This window comes from Perognathus longimembris, chromosome 13 (assembly GCF_023159225.1).
Source record: "Perognathus longimembris pacificus isolate PPM17 chromosome 13, ASM2315922v1, whole genome shotgun sequence".
Lineage (NCBI taxonomy): Eukaryota > Metazoa > Chordata > Mammalia > Rodentia > Heteromyidae > Perognathus > Perognathus longimembris.
Genome location: NC_063173.1, coordinates 27,718,492 through 27,734,072, shown reverse-complemented (window position 1 = coordinate 27,734,072; position 15,581 = coordinate 27,718,492). Strand labels below are relative to the sequence as shown.

The 15,581-nt window shown below is 36.8% G+C and overlaps 1 protein-coding gene across 3 annotated transcripts in view; it reads right to left on the bottom strand.

Annotated features, from left to right (window-relative positions):
* Nell1 (neural EGFL like 1) overlaps positions 1-15,581 on the bottom strand; it is a 782,009-nt gene that overhangs the window by 542,527 nt on the left and 223,901 nt on the right. For all 3 annotated transcript variants that reach the window (XM_048360824.1, XM_048360826.1, XM_048360825.1), the window contains one exon: positions 2,152-2,280. In XM_048360824.1, the coding sequence (XP_048216781.1) occupies positions 2,152-2,280 (129 nt within the window). The remainder of the gene's footprint in view (positions 1-2,151; positions 2,281-15,581) is intronic.

The window sequence follows — 15,581 nt, the reverse complement described above, 5'->3', positions numbered from 1 at the left end:
AACAAAAATTGACTGAAACCCAAAAACATGACCATTAGCCATGGTAACTACACAATGCACAGTGGCTCAAGGCTAGGCTCACACACTGATCTAAGCAGGACCATGTCCAAGAGAACAATGGTTCAGACCTAAAATCACTCAACCAATAAAGTAAACTTTTCTACATAAAGTCCAGCTGTAATATTCAAATAGCTTCTCTTTGAGCTGATTCTATTTAATTTTAAGAAATAGTATCAATGAGGAGAGAATTGTGGAAACAACATTAGCACTAGTAGCCTTCACCCCTGTTCTGCAGTTCACTACATAAGAGATCAGCAATGATGCCTGTGTTCAAGGGAGCAGGATTGGGTTGTATTAAGGTTCCTGCTATCATTCCTCTAACTGTTTTGAGTCTATCCCCACATATAACAGAAGGCAAGAAAATACGTTTTTCAGATCATTATCTGGTTTATAGGATGTTTCAACAGTGAATGGAGGGTAGAATGTGCACATATAACATTTTTAATTACTTGAGGTGTATGACAGAAAATAGCCTAAGATAAGAATAGGAAAGTATTAATTTGAAGTATTGTAACTAATAACCCTCAGTCTTTCAGAAGAAATTAAAATGACAGAAGCTATCCAATAGGAATGATCACAAGAATTAATTAAGTACATTTTTTTAAGGGCTGAAAAGCTCTTCATCCCAAGCTGAAAAGTTAAGCAGGGATCCATAATGGAAAGCAGTAGAATGTAAAGGAATTTGCCCTTGCTGTTATCTATTAATACTCTCTTCACCTTGGAAAACACTTGATACACTTGAACTCCATGTTATGGAAACAAGTGATATATTACTGTTGTAATTACTTTCAACATGCCATGTGAAACCATAGCTTCTATTATTGATGATCCTCTTCTATCCCCTTCTTGTGGTTGTACCTGCACTATCACTGTATCTTATCTGAGTACCCTGGAAACTGTATATACTGGAATTAGAACTAGGAAAGTGAAAGGGAATACCAAAATCGAGAGACAAAGGATAAAAAGACAAACGACTACAAAAGCAATACTTGAAAACTGTTTGGTGTAAACCAAGGGAACAACTCATGGGGGGAGAGGGAAAGGGGGAGAAGGGGAATGAGGGAGGAGGTAACAAACAGTACAAGAAATGTATCCACTGCCTAACGTAAGAAACTGTAACCTCTCTGTACATAACTTTGACAATAAATAAGAAAAAAAAAGAAAACACTTGATACACTTGAGAACCAAATCACTTGCAGGACAATATTCAGGTGTTATGCCATTCATTGAATTCAATCCAAGAAAGCTACTTTCCTGACTAACACTTCCTCATAACATTTTGTTAGTAAAGACCGAAGAAATGTTTGGAATGACTGGAACTGGGCAAACAGAGAAATATCCAGTCATTACTTTGCCTACTAGAACTCTAAATTGATATGATAATGTTGAGATGGACTCAACATTATGGTACCATACATAAAGAATATGGCCAGAATTAACTCCCACTCCTCTAGCAGGTTGAAAGCAAAGGATCTATGATGATCAGCAGGTAGAAGGCTTTTGGAAAAAGACATTCACATAAGCCAGAGGAGTTGTTCTGTTCTGATGAGTACAAACATGGGTCATGCTTGAGGCCACAAACCCACTGTAATAACATCAGCCCATGGGTCCAAGTTATGAGTCCCACCACAGTGATTCTTAGTGAAGACTGATCATTTGCAACGTATTAATCAATCATTAAGAAATACAATTAAAATAAATCTGACCTTGCAAATGAAATATATATATACACATATATATATGTATATATATATACACACACACTGGCCAATATCAAAGTTTCATTTGAAAAGAGAATTTAGCTTCTCAAATATATAACTGAACCTAGAGCTGTCAAGAAATTCAGATAAAATAGATGATTGTCTATTTTATTGGTTGTCTGGTAATAGTTAAATACAGTGAAGCAGGGGATTTCATATGTGTATAGTGCTTTTAATGATATTTGCTTCTGGTGCCTACAAAAGTCTTCCTTCTTAAACATCCCGGATAAACCAGAACACATTACCTTGGGAAGTTCTGATTTCTTGAATGATCCAGGAACACATATCTCAGCCGATTTCTCACAAGTAATTTCATTAAGTCCTTCCTTACCTTCACAGTAGGCGGAGTCTCCCTGGATAGAGATGTAACCATTCTTGCACTCACAGGTAGCTTTTGTATTCCAGTTTTTACACTCTGAGTTTTCACCACATTTAGGTGCTTCAGCACAGAAGTTATGACCTGAAAGATGCAACAAAAAGTTTACATAAGAGAAGACTGGAGAAGATCTCTAAATAAAAGAGTATAGAGCGTATTTATTATGGATCACTATTCATGTTATATGCAAGGATCAGCTGAGTAGGGAACTGAAGATGAGAAATAGGAAACTGGACCAGATATTTGCTAAGGTTTTTCCTAACTGAAGGCTCTTATCCCTGCTCATCCTAAATGTTCTTCCTATTACTTCTTAAATGATTGGTCATTTTAATAATAGTCTTGTCATCAATTTTGTGGTATGGAGAAAAGACTACTTTAAGTAATTCAATTATAGTATTACTAGGACCTCTGGGTACATCTGGGTACATCTCTTCCAGTCACCAGAAAGAAGTACTCTGGACAGGTGCTGGTGACTCATACCTGTGATTCTAGCAATTCAGAAGGCTGAGATCTGAGGGTTGCAGTTCAAAGCCAACCCTGCCAGGAAAGTCTTTGAGGCTCTTATCTTCACTTAACCACCAGAAAACCAGACATGGTGCTGTGGCTCAAAATGGCAGGGTACTAGCCTTGAGCAAAGGAGCCCTGTGTTCAAGCCCCATAAACAAAAATTATATACACATATATAACATATATTCTGTTATATTATTATATTAAAAAAGAAGTGCTCTGAAACTTGCATTAACTACTTTTCTGTTTGCACAATTCTTTCACATGTAAATATGTATTGCTGAACAAATACAAAGTTTGACACATTTGAAGGGTCACATCATTAAAATAATACCATATATACATAGTATGGTGTGCCTTAATGTCATTAATATGAGCGAATATCATTAATCACTACTATGAAAAACATTCTATAGTATAAATATTCCCTAATTTACTGTATACATTGTACTGCAAAGTCATACATTAGTTTTTTTTACATTTTGAATTATAAACAAAGCTTGCTTAAAATGTTTTTTGTTCTTACTGTTGTGATTGTTGCTTATTTGCTTTTTTGTTGTTGTTTTTAAGTGCCAGGGTTTGAACTCAGGGCTTTTCATTTTCTAGGGAAGTATTCTGTCACCTAAGTCATGCCTCCAGCTCTTATTGCTCTAGTTATTTTTGAGATAGGGTCTCATTTTTTGCCTGGCAGACTAGATAAAGACGCTCCTATTTACGGTTTCTATCACAGCTGAAATGGCAGGTATGTGCCACCATACCCAGTTATTATTGTTGCCATGGGTCTCATGATTTTTGTTGTTGTGCATGATCTGAAGTAATCTTTCTGTGTCTCCTAATGTGAACATTGCGGGTATGAGCCATGACATTGTTTAGAAACATTTTTAAACATGTTTCCATTCTTGACTACAAATTTACCACTTCATTTGCTCAATGTTTCTTCCTGAATCTCCAATATTCTTTTCAGGATAATTGTTTTCCTTAAGGAATCCTTTAGAAGTTTCTTTAGTGAAGATATTTAGTGATTTTTCAACTTTATCTAAATATATAAATCATCCTCAGTTTTGAGTTTTGTGAAGTATACACATATCCTATTTCAACATTTAGAAGATACTATTCCTTTTTTATAACTTCTATTACTATTGCTAAATAGTTAACTGATGATCTAATTCCTTTCCATGAAGCCCTCCCAATCTCTGCAGAAACCTTGTTGGCTGGCAAGTTAGTTTGGTTGTGTCTTGTCTAATATTCTGCAGTTTTACTCTAATGTTCACAGCTGTGATTTTATTTTTGGTTTGGATTCTTGAAGTTAAGAAGTGGAGAAATCATTTATCATTTTGAAAATATCCAAACGTCACCATTCTCTCCTGTCTTTCTTCTTGGAATTCTAACTGGATGAATGTTTTTCTTCCTGGGTTCTCATTCATGTTACTTAGATTGGATATCATAAAAATCCTTTTCTTTTTCTCTATATTTTGAATTCTCTGTGATTTCTCCAAGTATCTTCCCATTTGTTAACTCTCTTGAGCTGTGCTTCATGGTTTCATTCTAATCATTTTTAATTCTACTTATTATATTTTATTGTCTGACATACTGTTTGATTCTTTTATACCTGTTCAGTCACGTTGATAGACCCTTATCCATTCATTTTTAAGTTCTATTCCTTTATTTCTTTAAATATATTATGTATGCATATTACATTGATGCTTGCAATATATTCAAATTTTATGCTTGTAACTATACAGTTTGTTGTTTGGGCTAAATACCCTACATGACAGTTTCTTTTCTTCTGTTTTTGAGTGATTGTTGTGTGAGCTCATCTTCTTTGGAATCTAAATTGTGGGAAAATCTTGAGGTTTATGTTTTAAATGTTCGTTTATTTAGAAAGTACTTGTGTTTGCCTCTGTTGGTTGCCTAAGGGAATTATCAACCCAACATCATTTTACACTTTTACCATAGGGCTGAGAATTGAGTCATGGTGGCAGAATAAATTCTAGCCCTATGCTTTCAAGAATACAAACTTTTATTCTTTTAGAACTCAATCTAGAGTCAAACTGATAGGCCAGTCTCCTTTTTTATACTGGACTTTTCCTAAATCACGCCAAGGGATTCACTGTTCAATGTTCTCCAGTAAGTATCTCAAACTAGCCCCAAACTTTCTCCTGTCTTTTTTTTTTCTGGTCCATTGGCTTGAATTCAGAGGCCTGGGCACTGTCCCCGAGCTTCTTTTTGTTCAAGACTGTGTTCTACTACTTGAGCCACAGCACCACTTTTTCTGAGTAGTTCATTGGAGGTAACAGTCTCCCGAACTTTCTTACCTGGGCTGGCTTTGAACTGCAATCCTCAAATCTCAACCTCCTGGGTAGCTAGGATTATACGCATGAGCCACTGTCACCCAGCTATCTTCTGTCTTTTTATACAGTGTCTACTAGAGGCCAAATCCCAAACTACCTTTTCAACTAGTAGCAGTCCTCAGATAAAATGCCAATGCCAGTGTACTTGATTATTTCAATGGCATCATATTTTTTCAATATTTCTTTTAAATTTTCTTTCTCCTTACCCTACTGTCAGCTATACCAAATTTTAAATAAAGAAAGAGTACTTGTATATACTTGTATATATTCTGCACAAATAGTGGTAAACTAGCAGGTATGGGATATATGTACTACAAAAGTTTTAGAGTTCAAATATGATAAGGTGACCTACCATCTTTAAATCAGTACATTTCAGTGAATAATTACTACAGTGCATCATGTATTATAGTCTCTTTGAAAACAGTGTATCTAAGAATCACAAGATCTAATATATAATTCAGAGTCTGAAGCTAACAAACACAATAAATCACTTCACCTTCTTTGCTATCTGTACTAAGCGTGGATGACAGCAGTGATTTTCACACTGTGCTTTTAAAACCCCTGGGTACAGATAAGTTGCTGAATAAAGCTCAAGTCCATGGATCCTTACTGAAATAGGGTAGTTATGCTTTTATAGTTTTGACATATGGATGGTAGGAACAACCATTTCTGGCTTAATATACACGAAAATCACTGGACCAGATAAACTCCAAATTTAATTCCTTTCAGTGATGATATTCGAGAACTACTTTTCCCTTTGAAACAGAATCTTAAACTAATAATATTTATGTTGCACTCAGTATAAAAGATCATAATTTTTATTAAATAATAATGAAGATGATAAAATTACACGCACCTATCATATGTTTTGCATTGGAAGAGGTATTTTAATTGAAGATTCTAGTATTACTTAGCTTGCTAAGATGCTGAGGAAGTCAATTGGGTTAATTATTGAAAGCAATTGAAACTATCTCTGATACATACTGAAGAGGTCAACAAATTGTTTCCACTGGAAAGTTGACAATGATGATGATGATGATAATGGTGGGGATGATGATCATGTCAATAATTATCATTAAAGTTTCAAATAACTTACAATGCTGTTATCTTCAACTTCAAGATAAGAAAAGCTCAGACTCACCAATTCCTAGCCAAGTAAAGATGCCAAGGTTCAAAATAAAGTCTGGATAACTCCAATGTCTATTTCCCACTATGTCACCTACCCCCTCCAGTAGCAATACCTAGTAATAAAAATGTGACAGAGGTAGCCACTTCTTGGGACAATGAAGAGCCAACAGATACACTGTCTGAGTGAACATGGTATTACATCTAGCTTTACTAACCATGCCCTGCTAACCAGTGATTGCCCTATCAGAATTTAACTTGTTAAAAATCTGGAATATCTGACAGTTGTAAAGCCTTCTACAAGGACTTTGAATGAAGGCTTACAAAAATCATTACCAATAAAAGGACTTGATGATTTTCTACCAACAGAGTAATTTTAGATGTCACTGATCTTTTCACTGGAGTAAGAGCCTGGACTTCTCTCTGAATGTCAGAATTGATCAATAATTAAGTTATGTTTTTCATCATTATGCAGCTTGAACAAATGCATCATTTGTCATGTACATTCTTTGTCTATGTTTTCTCGCTTTCTTTCTAGGAAACGTCAACTGTCCTTTTCTTTTCACATATATTAGACTACCTGGAAGAAAAGACCCTTCAGATACTACTGTCAACATATATCAAAACATCATATTATATCACATAAATATGTACTATTATTATTTGACCACTAAGAATGAAAATTACAAATAAATAAATTTATGGCAAGAAAAAAGAAGAATTTTCCACTGTATATCTCTCCACCAACCATTCACCATGTCAACTCAAAGTGTAGGGAGTTGAGTAAATCTATTTCATAGACAGCAAAGAGTTCATTGGATAAACTAAGTTTTATTAAAATCCACTTTGGACTCAGGCACCAGAGGCTCATCCCTATAATCTAGCTACTCAGGAGGCTAGAGGCTATGAAATCACAAATCAAAACAAGGCCAGGCTAATAAAAATCTATGGGATTCTATCTCTCTTCTCCAACCAGTAAAATCTTGGCTAGAGGCATAGCTCAAGTGGTAGAGCTCCAGCCAAGCAAGCAAGACAAGCAAGAATTTGAGGCACTGAGTCCAAGTCCTGGTACCAAAAATAAAATTCACTGGTTGGGCCCACAATTTATGAAAATTATGTTTGTTTTGTGAATGTAGACATTTATTAAAGTAATATTTATTCAATGTCCAATAATCCTTCATTCAATATTAATAGGGCAGCTACTCTGTGAATAAACATCTGACTTGATTGTCAGATGTTTACATGCTCTGCCCACAGGGAAATTACAAATTTTAAGAGAGAGAAGCTACATTTGAGAATTCTGTAAATACAAGGTAGTCTGTGTTAACCAAAATATGGCCAGAAGAAATTGTCATAATGTTTCATGGAAAGAAATCAATTCTTGATGATGAGAAACTATGGAAGACAGAAACTTGAGAAGGGGTAGTACACACATCTCAGGGGAAAAATGAAAATTTTCACCTTTCAAAAAGTTTAGTTAAGAAAATATCAAGTAATCTATACAGACACAATAACAAAAACATCTAACATTTACTAAACACAACTATTAGCTCAACAGTCTACTTAGTGTTTTTCATATGCTACTCCATTGAATTCTATTAAAAAGTCCACGAAAGCAAATTGTTACACTCATTTAACACATGTAACCATTGACATTCAGGGTAGTTAGTGCAATGTGGAAGGTATCTAAAACATAAATAACCAAAGACTGACGGAGGCCGGATCACTTAATCACTGTGCTATTCCACTGTTTTCCAAGAGCAACTGATTTCTGTCTTCCACAGCTTAAAAGAGATAAAGGATATCTTTAATGCATGTGTCTGCTCAAACATCCTGCAAGTTACGTTTCTTCTTATTTCCCAAACCTATAATTTTTCTCCAAGGTAATTGTAAATCTTCTTAACAAAAAGCATAACCTTTTAATCACTCCAACTTCTTTTTTTCTTTTCTTTATTGTCAAACTGTGATACAGAGGGGTTACAGATTCACATGAAAGGCAGTGAGTACATTTCTTGTTTTACTTGTTACCTCCCCCCTTCACTTTCCCCTCTCCCCCTCAAGAGTTGTGCAGTTGGTTTACACCAAATGGCTTCTTGAATGGTTTGTCTTTTTGTTGTTTGTCTCTCAATTTTGGTATTTCCTCTCCCTTCCCCACTCCAACTTCTTTAGGTTAAGTCCATATTGATTCATTTTTGGTTGACCTGAAGCTTTCTGCATAGGCATAGTTGTACTGATATGTGAATTATGAATGGATGGGAAAATAGTCCAGCAAAAAAAGGATGGGTAGATAAATTAAAGACTTAATAAACAGATGGATGAATCTGCAAGAGCATGAAATCCTCTATCCTAGCCAAGTGGAAAGCAAATTTGATGTATTTACTCATCACCATATTTCTTTCTTTAAACATATTTTTTTACTGAGGTAAAATTTGCATACCATAAAATTCAAGTAGATAGGTTGATGTTCTTAAATAAATTTACACGGTTGTTTGGGCATCCGCCACCACTGAGGTTTTAGAACCCTTTCATCACTCCAGCTGGCCGGCATCATTCTTAAAAAAAAAAAACGACCTCAGCATCTGAGTTGGCTGCTGACTTATAAATCCTCAATTAATTCTCTGCCTTTCAAAATCCTGCTAAAGGCTTTGTCTTCCTTATCTGATGTGTCTGAATAGCATGGCACTTAAGATACACAGCTTGCTTTCCTGGATATTTGTCTTTGGTTGCTAGCCCGTCTTTCTCTCAAGTGCTCCAGTTAGACTTCACTGCATTTTTTTTCTTCAGGTAGTTATCACTGTGATCTGATACATGAGACCACTCAAAATTACCTACATATCATTTTCTGTCTTTTATTTCTTATGGATTTAGAAACCAAGAGTAGATTGTAGAAGACACATGCACAAGTAATATGCCCAACATTGAAGTTCTTTTTACCTTGAGTCTTTTAATAAATGAAACAATTCTATAATTAGAATCACACAGTATCATCTATCAATGAGGACTAGCCCATATATACAAATACCCTAATTAAAATGCTGCTATTATTCACTTCTGCCAACATGTCAAGTATAGTGCTTAGCATATTACATGTATTACACAACAACCCTGAAGATTACATTGTTCCCCATAATACAGGTTAGGAGACTTGGGCTGGAAGTTTATGTATCAAAAGCAATATAGCCAGGTCATAACCATCATACTTTGATTCTAAAGATCAAGTTAGGATAACTAAAAAAACCTATTTTTTCTGAGAGTTAAATACCTATGGGCACACATAACTGCTAACAGTTACTCTTTTATAAGGTTTAGAGACTGTAACCCTACTGCATATTCTAAAAAAATAAATAAAAATTAGTCAGTTTAAGACCCAACTTCAAGTCCTGCCAATCTCTCCTGACCAGAAGTTAAATTTTGTCCAACATTGTCTCTGAATCCAGATTGAGAACATCTACCTGCTACTAGGAGCAATAATGAGGGATCATAGTCCCCTCTGTGAGCACAGAAAATAAATCCAAGTTTCTAGTATGTATCACTGACATGTCATTATAACCAGTAGCCTAGGATCATTCCATGTGAATGCACTCACACACTTCTTAGCCCACCCCACTAACACGGAACTTGAGATCTTCTTTCCCAAATCCATCTTCTCCAGATTCTCCATTTCTATCCTTAGCATTTTTGCCTACTCAGACTAGAAAAAAAGAGTCATAACTGTCATTGCTCCTCAAATACCATCCCTGTCAAGTTCCATCTGGCTGGCTGCCTGCCTGCCTTCCTGTTATCTTATAGTTCTGAGATTAAATCCTAGGCTTTGCTTATGATGACCAAGTACACTACCACTAAGCTACCTTCCCAGCCTCTTATTTCATAAATATGTCCTGAATCAACCTCCTTCTCTTCCACTCCACAACAATAATAATGATAATAAAATCCTATTGGATACCACTATCACTTCTCAACTGGAAATCACTTCATTTCCATCCTGATCTCCTTCTTGTCTGTTGGTAACCCATTTTCCACACAGAAAGATCCATGCAAACACAAATTGGATTGTGTCTCTCTCCCTTAAAAATCTGCAACTTGAAACAAATACACTCTGTCTTTTATTCCTCTACCATTCCCATCTCCTTTCTCACTTCAGGTCTTGGAAAATGTGTCTTCCTAACTTGTACCATTATTATCCATCTTTACTAGAGGCTCCCTCTTCAAGTCAAGATTAAATATCATCTACTCATAGAAAGGAGGAGGGAACTGGGATTTTGGTCAAAGGATACAAGACTGGAATGAAGCAAATGAGTAAGTTCTGGAAATCCGATGGACAGTGTGAGGAATATACATAATATTGGAAAATTGCTAAGTAAGTAGATTTAAATGTTCTCACCACATACCAAAAAAATGATGACTGTGTGATGTGATAGATAAGTGAGATTGGTTCAGCATTGAAGGGTGGGCAGCCACAAGAAAGGCCAATGGAGAGGTTTAATGAGGGTGAACATGGTTGAAGTTCCTTATATGCATGTATGAAAATTGAACAATAAAACAAGTTTAAAAAGCTTTTAAGAAATCAGGAGGAGGGAGGAGAAAGGAAAGATGAGGACAGTGGGTTTGATCAAGATGATTGTATGCATGTATGGAAATGTCACAATGAAACCTCCCACCGTACAATTAGCATTAATAAGTCACAGAAAACTGAAATTGTTTTAAAGAAAAATAAACTGAATCTCAAAGAAGTTAACTACTTTCCCTATGATAACTAGTAGGTGATAAATCCAAACCTAGTCTCAGCAGGACTGCTTATCAGTGAATGGGATCATCATGGGAGAGTCAAGGAATGCTGATATTGTCCCAAGCAGACCGAACTACATCAGCTACTATCATCTAACACATGCCTAGATCTTTCAAAAGAAAGAAACCTTCTCCTTCCTCCAGGAAACACAGCTGTTACTCATTGCTTTGGAAAATGCACAGAAGAAAAACCATTTGTCACAAAACACAGTCCATGGAGGCGATACCAACATAGGTAAGACCCAATGGGAGGTTTTTGCTAAGTGTTTAAAATAAGCAGATGTTCAGAGAAAGACAGACAATCTCCTGAAACAAGCCTTCAAGTTTTTACTTTGAACACTTGCCTAATTTCTGTTCCTAAGCAGAGGTGCCATTCTTTCACTCAGCAAAACTTTATTAAATTCCTAGGACATGCCCAGGACTTGCATTAAGAAATTAGGATAAAGCAAGAAGAGGAATACCATAGAAACATTGCACACATATCTTCATTACCTTATTTTCTGCCAGGGATGGCTGGCAGAATTACAAGGGGCATGATGATGGAGAGGTGCAAGAAATTCTGGAGCTTTATTATCGAAAGTATCCTAAGGAAAAGGATTGAAGAGGAAACTTCAAGGCTGAGTGAGGTTTGATGGATGAAGAATAGAAAGTCCCAAACATGTGGAACAGTAAGTGACCATGACATGTCCAAGGAAATAATGAAGGAACATAAATATCGGGCTCATAATTTTTCCTCCTCTGGTTAGGAACAATTTAAAGTATGGACTCCTTCTGCTGGTCCTGTGTCTGAACTTTTTTGTCATGACCAGTAAATACTAGGAACATAATTTGCTTTGTTTAAATCTGTTATCTCCTACTACAATGAAGCCCCCCAGACCACCACTCTATGTGCCCATTTTTATTATGACATAAACATTCACTTACTTAATTTCATCTATGACATCTGTTGACAATGATGGACATGTATCTGTATGATTTACTTCTGTGACTTTTCCACAACAAGAAATAAACAGGGCATCATGTTACATAGGACCTACATAGAACCTAACATAGGGATAAGGCAAAGTAACCCCACATAGATACTAATGCTTCTACTCAATTTCCTTCCCATAATATACCTTCCAGTAGTTTAAGCAACTTGCCTTTGAAATTCCATACCTCAACATTCTGAGACAGCACTACAGATTCCTCTACTCTGTTAAATCTAAGTTCAATACCTCATCCATTCCATACTACTTTCCAAAAACCTTGCAATTCATCCAACAGCAATAGTACACAAAGGGGCTGGGACTATGGCCTAGTGGCAGAGTGCTTGCCTTGTATACATGAAGCCCTGGGTTCAATTCCTCAGCACCACATGTATAGAAAAAGCCAGAAGTGGCGCTGTGGCTCAAGTGGTAGAGTGCTAGCATTGAGCAAAAAGAAGCCAGGGACAGTGCTCACGCCCTGAGTTCAAGCCCCAGGACTGGCCAAAATACAAAACAATCAGAAATTATATTCCTCAGAGATATGGTGTCAGCTTGATTTATGAGCTAGTGATGAAGAATATGGCCCAAAGATCCTTTATTAGACCTAGATGCCCTTAGGTACTCTCCAACCAAAATATATAAGATGAGAAAATTCTGTTAGCATTTGGTAGATAGTGGGTTGCACCGTCAGGAAAGACTGAATTCCATACTCAGCCAACTTTTACCTTAGAAAGCAGTTGGTTTCTTTCTGAAATAGTCCATATTTAAGGATTGTCCTTTCCAAAGAAGCCTGGCCTTAGTTTCAGGTCTTCTTTCTGGGATAATATGCTTCCTTTAGGAAGCTTCCTAGATCTTCATCCATGGGACTACGTTCATGGCCACTGACTTTGTGTCAACCCCTTCAAATACATTTGAGACTGCTCCCAGTCTCAGCAGTTGAACCTACAGCCTTGTTGTCCAAGGCCAAGTCATGGCTGCAGCGCTTTGGATCAGGGGCCATCCATCAATACCCGGAGCATCTAACCCATCCTAACACTATCAGTCCCTCCATCTGCATGCTAGCTTACATGCTCTTGAAATGCCTCTTTTCCATGTCTCTTTTCACTTCAAATACCCTCAAATCCTCTCCTCAAAACCACTTCAATTATAAATTCACCTCAAATGATAGGGGAAGACTGGGGCGTGGGGAGAAGAGGAAATCATGCGATGCCAAGATGCTTTGGGAGGATCTAATTGAAAAGCATAAAATCTTCAATAGTACAAATAATCTCAACTACTTTCAGTCCAGGCCAGATGACAAAGCAAGTGAGCATGAATTAAAATTACAGATAAACACATTTGGAACAGATGTTGGGAAGAACTTTTATCCAACACTAGAAGTCATAAACATGCAGTGAAGCTCTCCAAAGTCATTGGCGACATTGAAGATACAATTAGTGTTGATTATGAAGGGAATAAAACCCCTGAGGAGTATGTCAAGAATTTGGGGATGGGCCAAATGATTGGTATGCTTTCTTGAAGCATGAGAATGCATGGTCAAGATTATTGTTTTGGAGGTTTTTTTTAGCCTTCCACATACAGCACCAGATATTTATATGCAATCTTTTTCTGCTGGGTCTCCATTAAGGCCTTTATTACTTCTTTCCAGGAAAGAGCATAGATGTCACTCCAATTGCCTACTCACCATCTCCATCTCATGACCTCACACACCAAGTGGGCAGGCTCCTGCTATGGTCATCATCTCAAAGTAATGAGGAGTATAAACAAATTTCACGCTGACAGAGAAAACTGTTCGGATGCATCACAGAAACACTGCAGCAGTGATCAAGGATGTTCTGGGTGGTACAGCTGGTAACTGACATCTTGAGGCCCAGCAATTATAAATAAGCACACCTCCTCCATTCCCAAGCACAGTGTTCGTCCTCTACATTCCTTTTGCATGTGTCTTCCCAAGTGGTTCTGTAATTCTGTTCCTAGCAGCATCCTGGCTGTGTTGTCAAACCTATGGGTTTAAATACCTGTTCATCGAATTACCTAATTTATCCCCAAATAAAAAGAGAGTTCAAAATATGTTACTCTTCTTTGTTTATTGTGTCCCTATGGAAGACCAAACTCAGAACTTTGTTCTTGCTAGACAAGGCCTCCCCACTTGAGCTATGCCTCCAGCCCTAAGAATATATTAAGCTTAAGTATAAAATCATGGGTTTAATTACTACAAAGGGAAAAGCTCATTTAAAACTATACTCTATGCCTTTCATCTTGATTAGTTAATGGGGTATCAGTAGATATATTAGAAAATATGTGTCATTTGGAAAATAGTCATAATCAAACTGGGATGTAATAATTTGAGAAAATAAGTTATAAACAATAAAATATTTTGTTTGTTTATGCCAGTACTGAAGCTTGAACTCAGAGCCTTGAGGTCTTGTTTTACTATTTTGCTCAAAGCTGACACTCTACCACTTGAGCCATGCCTCCACTTATGGCAGTTTTTCTGACTAATCGAAGACAAGGGTCTTATGGGTTTGTTATCTGTGGTAGTTTCAAACCATGATCTTCAGACCTCATCCTCTGGAGTAGGTAGGACTATAGAAGTGAGCCACTAGATCCCTGCCAACATAGGTTTAAAGGCTACTTCAAATATGAAATATATGGAATTCTATCTTATGCTGATAATAATGTCATTTAAAAGTCAGGGACATAGCCAGACACTAGTAGCCATGCCTGTAATCCTAGTTATTCAAAAGGCTGAGATCTGAGGATCATGGTTCAAAGCTAGCTTGGGCAGGAAAGCCTGTAAGACTCTTATCTCCAATTAACCAACAAAAAGCCATAATTGGAGCAATGGTCAAGTAGTAGAGCACTATCCTTGAACAAGAAAGCTCAGGGACAGTGCCCAGGCTTTGAGTTCAAGCCCCAGGACCAGCACAAAAATAAAATAATAAATAAAACCGTCGATGTAAAAATGACATAAATATATCATGTGGTAGGGAAATAGTCTTACCACTCCATTATCTCTTACATTTAAAGAATCATAATCACTGGAACAAATGTTTGTTTGCTTTTTAAGAGAACTTTATGGATATCATATTATCTTTGGCCTGGGACAGAAAGTAAAATCTACTCTGCAGTTTCCTGACTTACCAATCTATGAATCCTTATGTCACTTGGTTCATCAGAGTCCTAATGAGAATAAACCATGGAAACTTCAATTCCCCCAGGCAGGCACAAGAAAGGTTTCAGGTTACACTTCAACTTCTGAGGAATGATACTCTCAAGGGATAATATTCCTCAGACTAATGACTTGACTGTCTCACAGTGAGACAAGAGATGATAAATATGCTAATTGAAGAAATGGCACTCTATGAAAGTATTGAAAGATCACATCTACTTTGGTTCCCGTAATCAATAACATCAGGGTGGCAGAATCCCTATAGCTGCATCCTATCACTGGATTCATCCCTGAAACAATGCATTTCACTTTGTCAGAGCCCAGCACCACCCCCCCATGAGTCTCTGTGGACAATGTCAATCCATGAAGCAGAAGATGGAGCCTTTCTGTACACAGGACAAAAATCACTTTACATAGAAATTGGGTACTTCTCACCTATTTTTATCACTTTCTGCTTTAGCAAGAAGGAAGGAAGAA